Source organism: Ursus maritimus, unplaced genomic scaffold (genome assembly GCF_017311325.1).
Source record: "Ursus maritimus isolate PB19 unplaced genomic scaffold, ASM1731132v1 scaffold_17, whole genome shotgun sequence".
In the NCBI taxonomy this organism is placed as follows: domain Eukaryota; kingdom Metazoa; phylum Chordata; class Mammalia; order Carnivora; family Ursidae; genus Ursus; species Ursus maritimus.
In genome coordinates, this window is record NW_024424119.1 from 34127699 (window position 1) to 34140452 (window position 12754).

General features: G+C 35.3%; 1 protein-coding gene across 1 annotated transcript in view; it reads left to right on the top strand.

Moving 5' to 3' along the window:
• Window positions 1-12754, top strand: part of FSD1L (fibronectin type III and SPRY domain containing 1 like) — a 62704-nt gene that overhangs the window by 45044 nt on the left and 4906 nt on the right. The window contains exons 9-12 of the mRNA XM_040631678.1: window positions 1398-1527; window positions 5124-5224; window positions 5653-5904; window positions 9681-9769. Coding sequence (XP_040487612.1) covers window positions 1398-1527; window positions 5124-5224; window positions 5653-5904; window positions 9681-9769 — 572 coding nt within the window. The remainder of the gene's footprint in view (window positions 1-1397; window positions 1528-5123; window positions 5225-5652; window positions 5905-9680; window positions 9770-12754) is intronic.

Genomic DNA, 12754 nt, shown 5'->3' on the forward strand with positions numbered 1-12754 from the left:
TCAGCAGGGAGTCTGCTTCTCCCTCTGCCTGCTGCTCCCCCTGCTTGTGCTCTCTCTCTCTCTGACATATAAATAAATAAATCTTTAAAAAAAAAAAAGTGCTCTTTACGGAATAGTGAAGGAAAAATTTTTTAATTTACTAGGTAAACATTAGGCTCTGTATACGAATATTTTGTTGTTTGATGATGCATACTTCATAGATACATTGAAGCTTTGGCTAAATGGAGTAATATCCTTAAGTGAGATGGAGTTTTAAAGGAATATCACTTGAATGAGTAATTATCAGAAATTTGAAATTTTGAAGGAGAATAGAAATAACAGAAGCAGATTATAATCGTTGATAACTGTGTAGTAGATGATACCTTGCTTAAAGCAGAGATTCTAGAAATTACATTTGAGAACATGAGGAATTCTGCATTTTAATGATTTACATTTTAATGATTTACCTTCAGTTTCCAAAGAGAGAAGGTAATACCTTGTTACATTGATTTCCTAAGCTAGCAGTTCTGAGTAAGTCTTGTGAGTAAGGTAGATAGTTCCCCCAAAATACCAAGTAATTTGAAAAGCATAGTTTTGTTACATTTTTTAAAATTATTTTTTAGAATTTGGCACATTACATTAGTTTCAAGTGTACAACATAGTGATTCAACTTCTCTGTAGTTGTGCTGTGCTCACTGCAAGCATAGCTACCATCTGTCACCATACAGTGCTATTCCAGTACCACTGACTATATGCCCTATGCTGTGCCTTTTATTCCTGTGACGTTGGTTTGTGTTTTTTGATTTGTTTTCATGTAAATAGTCCTTTCCCCATGTCTTTGCAATCTAAGTCATCTCTAGCTCTATCAGCTGGCCAGTTTCCTTGCTTCTGCTATGATAGCCTGTTTCTCTGTGCTTTTTAATTCAAAACTTCTGAGAGTTTAAATATGAAACCATTAAGTATTAGAGCCTCAGAGAAAATGTGTGTGTGTACCAGGCTGTGTAATTTTTTATACCACATCACTTTTTCCGCATCCTCAAGTCTATCAGCTCCTCTTCCTATTTAGTCTTAGCAATCAACTGATAATCAACTAATATTCTAATAACAGAAAGTTGAGATTATTATGTGCTGATGGAGATTCCAGCAGAAGGAGTAGCAGAAACACTAGAGGCCATGCATGTACATCGTATTTGGTTGGAGTTACAGGGTATGTAAGAACAATTATGGGAAATAAAGTAGGAGTTAGTTAATTACAGACTTATCTTTGGGGACTATAAATGCTAGCATTAGGAATTTGAACTTTATTATTTATCTACAGTGTTGAATAAATTAAGTAGGAAAATAATGTGATGATAGTTGTGCTTTAGAATGTGGATATGTTCTATGTTTTTTAAAAAGTGAAATATTTTTTTGGACAGCACTAAACTTCAGTTTGGATAACTCGTCATCCCATTTGAACTTGAGAGTTGAAGATACCTGTGTAGAGTGGGATCCTACTGGAGGAAAAGGTCAAGAAAATAAAATGAAGGGGAAAGAGAATAAGGGCAGGTAAGCCAGTTCATTATGTCTGTTATGTGGACACATGCTTGTACATTGTTTCTTACTTGACAATGACTTATGAAATTCTTACTCTATACCTCAGTATGATTTGTGATAGGTTAACGACACCAATACTATAAACTGTTACCAATACTTGAATTTGTTATAACATTTTTCATTACTTTTTCTTTCCTAATCCTCTTTTTACACATTTTATTTCAGCATTCCATTTCTTTAAGGTTATATCTATAGCAACTTGAATTGCTTAAGAGAGAACCTGTCTTACATGTACAGTCCCATTGTCTTGCCTCTGATCAGCAAGCTTATGAACCAAAGAGGAAGTCTTAGGACCTTTGTTGTTGTCAGACTTACTAGTTAGACAGTCTCCAAAGTATGGGAGCTTCTTTCTTTTTTAACAGAGGAAAATTTTGCTTAAACTGAAATAAAGTAATATCACTATGATTAAAACAGTGAATCAAAAAAAATTTTTTCTCAGTAGGCTTTTGATCTAATTTTATTATAAGCTGTTAAATTTAAGTTGTAAAGCAGTCTCTTAACAGTTGCCTATTTTTATCTAACAGTGTCCATGTTACTTCACTGAAGAAACATACAAGGTGATGATCTATGTCTGTCTGGTTCTAGGGCTTAGTATATCTAGCTTGGCTGAATAACTTTAATTTTTCTTTTAACCAATAAGCAGAAGCCATTGCAGCGCTTTCATAAGCTAAAATACTGCTCTGTGTAGACCGTCTGTATTGGTAGCTTATGTTTTGAATTTACAGCATTATAGTATGCTGCATACTGTTTGGATTATATTGTATATGGTAACAAAACAATAAGCTCTGCTTTAAAGTCTTTCTTGTTATTTTCCCTTATCTGATTTTTTTCTGCATTTACTTATACCTGACATCTTTCTTGTGCTGTATTCAGTATATCTAACATTACAGCTCTGTTTTTACTTGTATTTGACACGAGGCAGGTTTGAAGTGTTCTATATTGTGTAGTAATCATGCAGTTTCAAAAGCATCAAGGATGAAAAATAAATGTCATTACTGAAATTACTAAGTGCTCAGAATCAATCAAATTGCATGATTAATAACGTGCTAATTTGAAGATACCACATATCTTTACCAGAAACCAGAATGTATTCCCTTTTCAAAATTATTTTCTTTTTTACTAGTTTATCTGCTTATTATTAGTGAAAATGACTTCAGGGCTAGCATATTATAAATTATAAAATGTTGCTGGAATTAATAGAGTATATGCAGTTTCATTTGGTCACTTGGAGATTTTTAGACTGCTTATATTTAGCAGTTCAGATCATATTATTTCTCTTTCTCCTTTCCTTTTTAAGGGTATTTTATGTGTAGGGTACTCATGGAATGTTATATACATTTATTCTTTCCATAAATATTTGTTCAGTGTAAGGTGTTAGCTGGTTGTGGTGGGGCTTATAGGGATAAACAGCCCTCTTGCCTTTAAGAAGTTTGCCCTAGCTTATGTGTGTATGAGATACATATCTATAATCAAATAATAACACAAGATAGAGATTACATGTAATGGTAAGCATGAGTAAAGGATTTTGAGGAAGAAAGATGTCTTGAACTGCCAAGTTTAAGGTGGTCAGTTAGGACATTGAGCCAAACTAAAAGTAACAATCAAGCCTTCATTCACTTACGTGATAGTATAAACAAGAGGCCTCAGAGGAAAGGGTGCTAGCTCTCCTCAGTGTTCCGTTTTCCCCAACAGACTGGCGCCGGGTGAGGGTCAGGTAAATCAAAGCAGATTGCAAGTGGTGGTTATCTGGAGGATCATCTTACTGCCAAGAGAGCCCCAAACAGAATGCTTTTCCTGTTGTTTTATGGACCTGAGGCCAAGAAGGGAGAAGAAAGGTTAGAAGTGGAAGGTATTGAGATGGAGTGGAGAGAGTGTCTTCAGACTACACATCTCACCCCTGCCCACTGTATGGAGGTCTATACAGAGGCAGCTGCAAACGTCTCATAAGGGGGTCTCTGAATAAAGATGCTTAAGCTAGGAATGCAGATATGCATTTGAGCACTGGGTTGGGGTGGGGGTGGATTGCATCTCCCTTCAGAAACTGGTGAACTAGCTGTGTACCAAGTCTGGTATGGGAAAGGCAGCCGCCCTCCTAGGCCTGTCACTAAAAGCCTTTTATAATTGTCTATGGTTGGGCTCGAAAGGCTACACATGGGATTTTGGCCTGGAGCTGGGTTCCTCAGAAGAGTTATTTAGCCTGGTAAGATCTGGAAGATCTTTGTTAGTGAAATATATTTAGGCTGGTTCTCAAGAAAGTAGAGGAATGCATGCCATTTGGACTTGGATTGAGAGAGGGAGAAACAAGAGAAAAGGCACTGAAGCAGGTTGCCTGAATTTAAGGAACACTTTAGCTGCTACATTTAGCTGAATAGTGCTCTCTGGGGGTGAGAAGGCTACAAAAGCAGATTGGGACCAAATCCAGAAGAACCTGAAATGCTAAGCTAAGTTGTTTGTAGGCAGTAAGGAAGTACTTGACATTTTTAAAGTAAGTGTGTCAGACTTAGGTTTATCTCCTAACAGTGAACAAGATGAATTGGTGGCAAAGAGATCATTTCAGAAACTAAAAAAAAACAATTTAGAGTGCAGGTAAACAAAGAGCCTTAATATACACAGGCAAGCTGCAAAGGTATTGTTAAAGGGAAGAGGTGGGAGGGATCATGTTTGACCTAGGACAGTAACAGCTGTTGTACTGCTTGCAAAAATGTTCTTAGGGTTGGAAATCTAGAATGCTGCAATGGAAGAGTCCTCCTTATGTAACTTTTCTCTGAAATTTAAACTGCCACTCTTAATAGTTACGTTTGTTTGTCTTTTCTCCATGCTTTTCCCTTTATTTCTTTACTACTGGTAAGTTACAATTTTTTTTTAAATGCTGTGATGCAATATAATTGAAATATTATTTTTAAAGCATCTTTAGGTTTTGATTTATTTTGTGTTTTTGAGATTTAGTGAAAAGCCTAATACTGTCCTGTTTATCATATCATATAATTTGATATAAGGGGAGATCAGGTTGAATCTTGTCCATTTTAGAAGGAGAAATGCTTTATAATATTTTATATTATCCTGTGCATGAATTTGGGCATTTCCAATTTCTTCTTTTTAAGAAGAAAAGATCCAGAACAAAAAACACCTGTTGTTTATGAAAAGGTTATTTAGTTTTCATTATAATCATATTTTTGCCATTTAAAAATTTAAATTTAACTGCAAGAAATGTAAACTCTATAATCCATTACGTTTCTTGAGTTCTTTTCTTCCTTTTGGTTCTTTTGTTTTCCTTTTTATCTTGTCTCATTTTGGCATTGTTTCTTATACCAACTGTGTGTTCTTTGTTCAGTCTGCATGATATTAGTGTTCAGCCTGCTTTGTGTTAATGACTTCTTACATTTCAGTGTTTATACTTGGCAACTCTGATAATAATTCAGTTAAAATTAAATGGTGTTATTTGTGCAACATAATTAAATATCTTTTCAAAGTTTCATGATTTGTAATTTCAGTTTGTAAAATATTTATAACATAGAATATTTTTTTTTCTTTTTTTCCTGTCTATATAGAAGTGGCACACCATCACCCAAACGGACATCCATAGGCTCCAGGCCACCAGCAGTAAGAGGCAGCAGAGATCGTTTTACTGGGGAATCATACACAGTGCTGGGTAGGATAAACATAGTCTTCTTTATGTCAGTTAATGTTAAAGACATCACGGTCTTTCACTCACTTAGAGCTGGAGTGGCCTGTGTACTGAATGAATATTTGCCAGAGTTTCTCCCTCTTGAAGCCTGATTACTTTTGGCAGGTTTCACATTGTCTAATCATTGATTGCTTCATTTTACGTAGTGCTCTGTGTATATGCATATCTTTGAGGAGATAGTAAGGAAGAAAAGTTCTAAAGCCTTTTGTAAATCAGAAAAATTAGTAGTAAATATACAAGTAAAGTTATGGCAGATACTCTGTAGTTAGCGTTTGTGTGTTAATGTTATTTTTCTGAATCAGATTTTTTGTGCTATTTTATGGGATGAGAGGTAAAAACCTATGTGACTCATAAGGAAAAAGAGCCAAATTTACCTTTCTGATCTTTTGCAGGAGACACTGCTATTGAAAGTGGACAACATTATTGGGAGGTCAAGGCCCAGAAGGATTGTAAATCCTACAGTGTGGGAGTAGCATACAAGACTTTGGGGAAATTTGACCAGTTAGGAAAGACAAACACTAGTTGGTGTATCCATGTCAACAACTGGCTACAGAACACATTTGCAGCAAAGCATAATAATAAAGTCAAAGCCTTGGATGTTGCTGTTCCTGAGAGAATAGGTGTATTTTGTGATTTTGATGGGGGTAAGTTTACTGATTTTCTCAAAAGTCGTTTTGTCATAGTTGCTTATATTTTAGTACTTTTCATTGGTAATTGTCTACATATGATTTCCATTAATATGGTGGTCAGAGTGTTTTGACCTACTAGGATTTGATCACAAACATAATTTCAGCTATAGAATTGACTGGAAGGTGTGTGATGTTTGCCCTGAGGCGTTACAAAAGCACTCATCTGTAATATTTTAGTATATGTGCTGCTGAAGTGAGCACTATAATATGCTTAATAAATCTGAAGGAATGATTTTCTTAATTTTAGTCTGAAGCATTAAAATTTTTTCTGTCCATTTTAATTCCTTCCTGCCCTTATTTTATTACCTGTAAAGAGTGGTGGAGTCAGATTTTTTAAGTTGGAATGGACCTTAGAGATTGCCCAATCCATCCGTCATATGGTATAAAATCCTTCTTACAGTTAATCTCTGTAGGTAGTTGTCACTCCTATGCTTGAAGAACTTTCTAATGTGGAGCTTATTGTCTTAGAAGGCAGCTTATTTCACTGTTGGATAGTACTCAGTAATAGGTTTTTCTTAAATTGACTCACTTTGTTTCTTAATAACTTCTGAGACTGCTGTCAAATTTTGTCATCTGGAAAAACACAGAATTATGTTCCCTAATCCACATTTACATGACAATATTTATTTGTTTAAAAACTATTAACATTGCTTCTCTTGCTCTTTTTCCAGACTACAGTCTCTGCACCATAGCTGTTCTCCTTACAGCTTAATTTTTCCAAATATTTATAAGCTGCTGTGGTTATATACTGTGTCAAAATATTTCTTAAAGCTTGGTTCTGAAAGTAGATCATGCAACTTCTGACCATCACAGGACATGTGATTTGGCAGCACAGTTTCTAGTAATAGGACTTAATAGCACTGGTGGTCTCCTTGTAGCCACCCAATCTGTTAGATCTTTTTTCATGGAGTTCTGTCAAATTGCCTTTTCCCCCCATATATTAGGCAGTTTAGAGTTGTTTTTGTTGTTTAAACTCAAATGAAGAATATTACATTTGTCCTTAAGTTTCTTTTTCTCTTTTGTTTCAAATTTTTATTTTAATTCTACGTAGTTAACATATAGTGTGATACTGGTTTCAGGAGTAGAATTTAGGGATTCATCACTTACATATAACACCCAGTGCTCATCACAAGTGCCCTCCTTCATGGCCGTCACTGATTTAGCCCATTGCCCCGCCTACCTCCCATCCATCAACCCTCAGTTTGTTCTCTATAGTTAAGAGTCTCTTATGGTTTCATCTTAATAGATTTGGCCAAGCTTTTTGAAAACTTTTGTTCAGATCATCTAAAAAGCATGGATCCTGACACAGGGTTCAATGTCATAACCCTGAGATCATGACCTGAGCCGAATTCAAGAGTCAGATGTTTAACGACTGAGCCTTCCAGGCACTCCTATAAAAATTTTGAAGATGAAACTATTAACTAGGGAACAAAAGTAATTCCCTAGATACTTCTCTCCAAGTTGACACTTTAAGCTAATGAAACCCAATTTTACCATTTTAAGTACCATTGTGTCCAAATAATTTGCTGAGCCTTCTACCTAGTTACTCAAAAGAAAAAAGTTAACTTTGGCTTGATTTAATTTTAGTGATGACATGTTAGTTTTGCTGCATTCTTTTTTACTTACTCACTTTGAATCAGATAAATTTTTCCCCAGGATACATGTTATTATTGATACACTTTTTTTTCTTTTTCAACTCTCAAGATAGCTTTTGCTTAACAACTTCTGTCTTTTTCTCATACTTTGTGGTTCCTCAGAGATACTAGTGAGAAGTCTAATTGCTAGCCCAGAGCGTAGGGTATAGGAAGGAGTTGTGAATTAGGATGGAATCTGGTTCTGAGGGCCTTGAAAAATAATAATAGGCTCGTCTTTTTTATAGTAGTTGAGGGAAGGGGGTTTCTGTGCATTTTAGAAAACTATAGTCATATGATAATCTAATTTTAAAAATATTGGAGAGTAAGTAGTTAAATGTGGAAGAGATTCAGATCTAGGGTAAGACTTTTCAGGAGTCAGTCTTTAAGCAGCGTAGGCAGGACCATGTTTATCTTGTTAGGTATTATATCCTTATTGCCTGGCAAGTGCTTTTACATGGTAAGCACTTAATAAGTGTTTGTTGAGTGATTAGTAGTAATAAGGGCCTGAGCAGTGGGGAATCAGGAGGAATGGATTTGATGGTTCTGAGAAGTAGAATTCATAGGACCCAAGAGCTAAATATAGATTGAAGGGTGAACAAAGAAGAGTTGAAGATGACTGAGATTCCAGTCAGTGTGGGCAAGAGTATGGTATGTCATCTGCAGCATGGGGAACATAGTCCTGGGGAAAGATGAGATGCCAACAGGACAACCATGTGGCATGGCTGGCTAATACTTAGAAATTCAGTGTTAGAACTCAGAAGAGAAGCAGAGCTGAAGCTTGATGTTAGACACAGCACCACAGAGTGGCTCCTGAAGATTGCACAGAACAATTACATGTTATACTGCTCTGCTGTTTACTAACTTTGTGACCATGCATAGGTTGCTTAATATTTTGAGGTACTGTATGTAAAGAACCCAGTGCTTTAATGGTAGACGTAAATATTAGTTTCTCTTCTCTGTTTGGTAGCAGCTGAGTCATTAAGGGAACATTGTGGGGAGAAACAGAACCTGGAAAAGCATCTACATTCAGAATGGGAGAAAAGGAGACAGAGAAGTCATGGGACAGGAATTTCAAGAAGTGGTAACAGATGTAAGGAGTCCATCAGGTTGGACAGTTAGGTGGTCAGAAAGACAGTTATTTTAGTCGCATGATCATGTTGAAAGACAGACTGTGAAGGTATTTTAAACATTAACAAAGCTGAAGCAGTGATCATTATGATTTCAGAGGCTGAAATGAGTACGGCTTCAAGTGTTTAGAAGACAAAGTTTTCTGGGGGGGGGCCTGGGTGACACAGCAGTTAAGCGTCTGCCTTCACGCTCAGGGCGTGATCCTGGCGTTATGGGATCAAGCCCCACATCAGGATCCTCTGCTGGGAGCCTGCTTCTTCCTCTCCCACTCCCCCTGCTTGTGTTCCCTCTCTCGCTGGCTGTCTCTATCTCTGTCAAATAAATAAATAAAATCTTTAAAAAAAAAAAAAAAGAAGACAAGGTTTTCTTGTAAGTAAGCCTTAAATGATAATAGGATTTGGGTAGAGAGACTGGTTATAGTAAAAATGAGGAAGAAATAGCCTGGTTTTTACTTAGTTAAGGAAACCATTTGTTAAATAATGATAAAAAAAATTGTTGACTAAGTAGCATAGTGCCAGATTATGGATGCACTATGGAGATCCTGAAAATCAGGAAAGAAAACTAGATTTGGGCTTTTTCTTTTTTTTTTTTCTTTTTTTTTTTTTTTTTTAAAGATTTTATTTATTTATGTGACAGAGAGACAGCCAGTGAGAGAGGGAACACAGCAGGGGGAGTGGGAGAGGAAGAAGCAGGCTCATAGCGGAGGAGCCCGATGTGGGACTCGATCCCGGTACGCCGGGATCACGCCCTGAGCCGAAGGCAGACGCTTTAACGACTGCACTACCCAGGCGCCCCTGGGCTTTTTCTTAATCTCACTTGATTTTCAAGTGAGAATTTCTGAGTTTAGTCCTTATAGTTTGTAACCAAAAAATGTACCAAAATATGTATTATTATTTTTACCCATGATGATATGTTAGATTTAATTAAATGTTTTTGTATAATAAGGTGCTTTTTTTTTTTTTCTTTTAGGTCAGCTCTCTTTCTATGATGCAAGCTCAAAGCAGTTGTTGTATTCCTTTAAGACAAAATTTACTCAGCCAGTACTACCTGGTTTCATGGTTAGTACCTAATTTATATTTTATTTGGTTTGGCAACTTTAAGGAGAACAATCTGTGCTATATATTTGGGGAAGCCAAACACCTTATTTTTTTTTCATATTCTTCTTTCTCTAATCTACCTCTCCCAAATCTGTGATTGTCTGTATATTTTTGGTATTTTTATTGAAGTAAATATTATTACATAAAAGTATGCAAATCATAAGAATGCTGGGTGTTATACGCAACTAATGAATCATCGAACTTTACATCAAAAACCAGGGATGTACTGTATGGTGACTAACATAATAAAAAAAATTATTATTATAAAAAAAAAGAATGCAGTTTGATGAATCTTCATAGGACTGCACACATTTTTGTAACCATTGTCTTGATCAAGAATTGGAACATTTCCAGAACCTCATCAGCCCCCTATTTCTAGCCCGTACTGGTCAGCCAGCAAAACAGTTACTATCTTGAGTTTAATATCATAAATTTAATATCATAATATCATTTAATATCATAAATTTGCCTCCTTTTAACTTTGTTATTGAATCCTGCAATATCTTTTTGGTTCAACATTATGTTTGTGAGATTTATCCATGTTCTATTGGTAGTATGCATTCTTATAGTTTCCCATTGTATGACTATTTCATCATTTACATATCTGTTGGGTTCTTGAGTGGTTTCCCCTTGGGGACATTTACAAATAGAATAGCTATGAATATTCTTATCCATGTCTTTTGGTAAATGTATGTATATATTTCCATGAGGGTATATAACTAAGATTGGATTGCTAGGTGGTATGGTATGTGTGTAATCAACTCTCATAGGGTTTTTCAAAGTTGTTGGTTATGCTAATTTATTGCTAGCAGTATATTAGAATTTGATTCTTCCACATCTTTATCAACATTTGGTAGTATCTTTTTTAGGTTTTAGTCCTTCTAGTGGGTATGATATATTAAATTGTGGTTTTTCATTTGCACTTCCTTGGTGACTAGTGCTGTTGAAAGCATTTTTTTATGTTTATTGACTATTTAGATATACTCTTGTGAAATTGTTGATCAAGTCCTTTGTCTGTATTTCTATTGAGTCCTGTTCCTGTTTCTTATTGATTGATTTGGAGTTCTTAAATATTTAACTGTGAGTCTTTTGCCAGATATAGGTATTGCAAATTTCTTTTTCACTCTGGCTTTCCTTTTCCCTTGTGTCTTCTGATGAACAAAAGTTGTTAATTTTGCTCAATTTATCAATTTAAAAATTTATGGTTAGCACTTTTTATGTTCTATTTAAGAAATCTTTTTTCACCCACAAAGTCATGAAAAAATTCTCGTTTTCTTCTAAAAGCTTTTCCTTGTACCTTTAGATGTAGGCTGCATTTGCAACGCAAGTACAATGTAGAATTGCTATGTTTGGTATGAAGTTGGGATCAACTTAAGTGTAAGGAATTCTTAAATTCATTATGGATATCTGCTTATTCTAGGGCCGTTTATTGAGAAGATCACCTTTTTTTTGCTGCACTGCGGTGTCATCTTTATAAAATACTAGATGACAGTCCATGTGTGGTAGGCAGACACACATATATACACACACACATAATTTCAGGACTACTCAATTTCAGTTTGATTTATACAAGGAAAAGTCATGATTCTCCACACAAAATGAAACTTGGTTTGAATTTATTTTTTTATTAAGCAGATGTTACTGCCTCTTCCAACTCCTTTATCCTCTCTGTAAGTTTGGGCTACTGTGGGGGAGTTCTGCAATACAGTTGAGATCCTCATTATTCTGGCTAGAGCTTTCCTTAATTTGGGGTTCTTCTAGAATGGTATATTTCCATTGCAGAGTTGGTGGAATGTTTAGTGTGTTTGTTCTTCCATCATTACCCTGACTGTAGCTTCTCAACTATGAGGAGAAAGTATTCAGGGCATATGTGGGTTTAAAATACAATACTCTTAAATCTCACAATTGATAATGATAATTCACTTTGGATACCCTAAAATCTTAAATTTATAATAACCAAGACTCTTGGTTTTTTCATTAAAAGGTAAAAGTGATCAGTGATTAAAGTTATTGTTCATAGAAAAATACTTAGGGATTTAGAGGAAGGTTTTATTATTAGTATTTTGCCATAAACCTCTGATGTATTATGTGTTGTTGGCTGTTTTTCCAAGTAGATCAATCAGGGACAAATTTTTTTACCATATGAAACTTAAAGTAATTTTCCCCCTATGTCTCAAAGGGTTGATTTCATGTTTAATTTGAGTCTATCTCAAATAGGCATATAGTGTGAGTTTTTTACTTTTCATTCCAAATAATTAAACCATAATTACATGAGTAAGTGTTGTAAGATGCTTTAGGAAATGTATTTTCAAACTGGTTGGAATTTTTTTTCCCTTCGTTGAAGGCTTTATTAACTAGGTAACAAATATTTTGTGGACAAGATCGATTGTCTTTTTAAAATTAAGCTTGTTGAGGATAATCTATAGGAGTATACAGTTCTTTGGGATTTGACAAATGCATACAGTTGTGTAACACCACCATAATCAAGACGTTGAACATTTCTGTCACGCTAGAAAAGTCATCTTCCTTTGTAGTGGACCTCTCTCATCACACCCAGCCTTGGCAGTCACTAGCCAGGTTTTAGTCTCTATAGTTTTGCCTTTTCCAGAATATTACAGAAAAGGGATTGTATGGTATGTAGACTTTTGATTCTGTAACATAATGCATTTAAAATTCATCAGTGTTGTGTTTATCAGTAGTCCCTTCTTTTTTATTGCTGATGAGTGTCTGTTTATTGCTGACTCTGTATGTACCAAACATTATTCATGTACTTACCAGTTGAAGGACTTTGGTTTCTTTCCAGTTTTTGACAATTTTGAATAAAGGCTCTGTAAACATTTGCAAATGAGTTTTTGTGTGAATATTTGTTTTCATGTCTCTTGGGTAAATACCTCGGAGTGAGGATATTAGATCATGTTGAAAGTGCATGCATGTTTAACTTTAAAA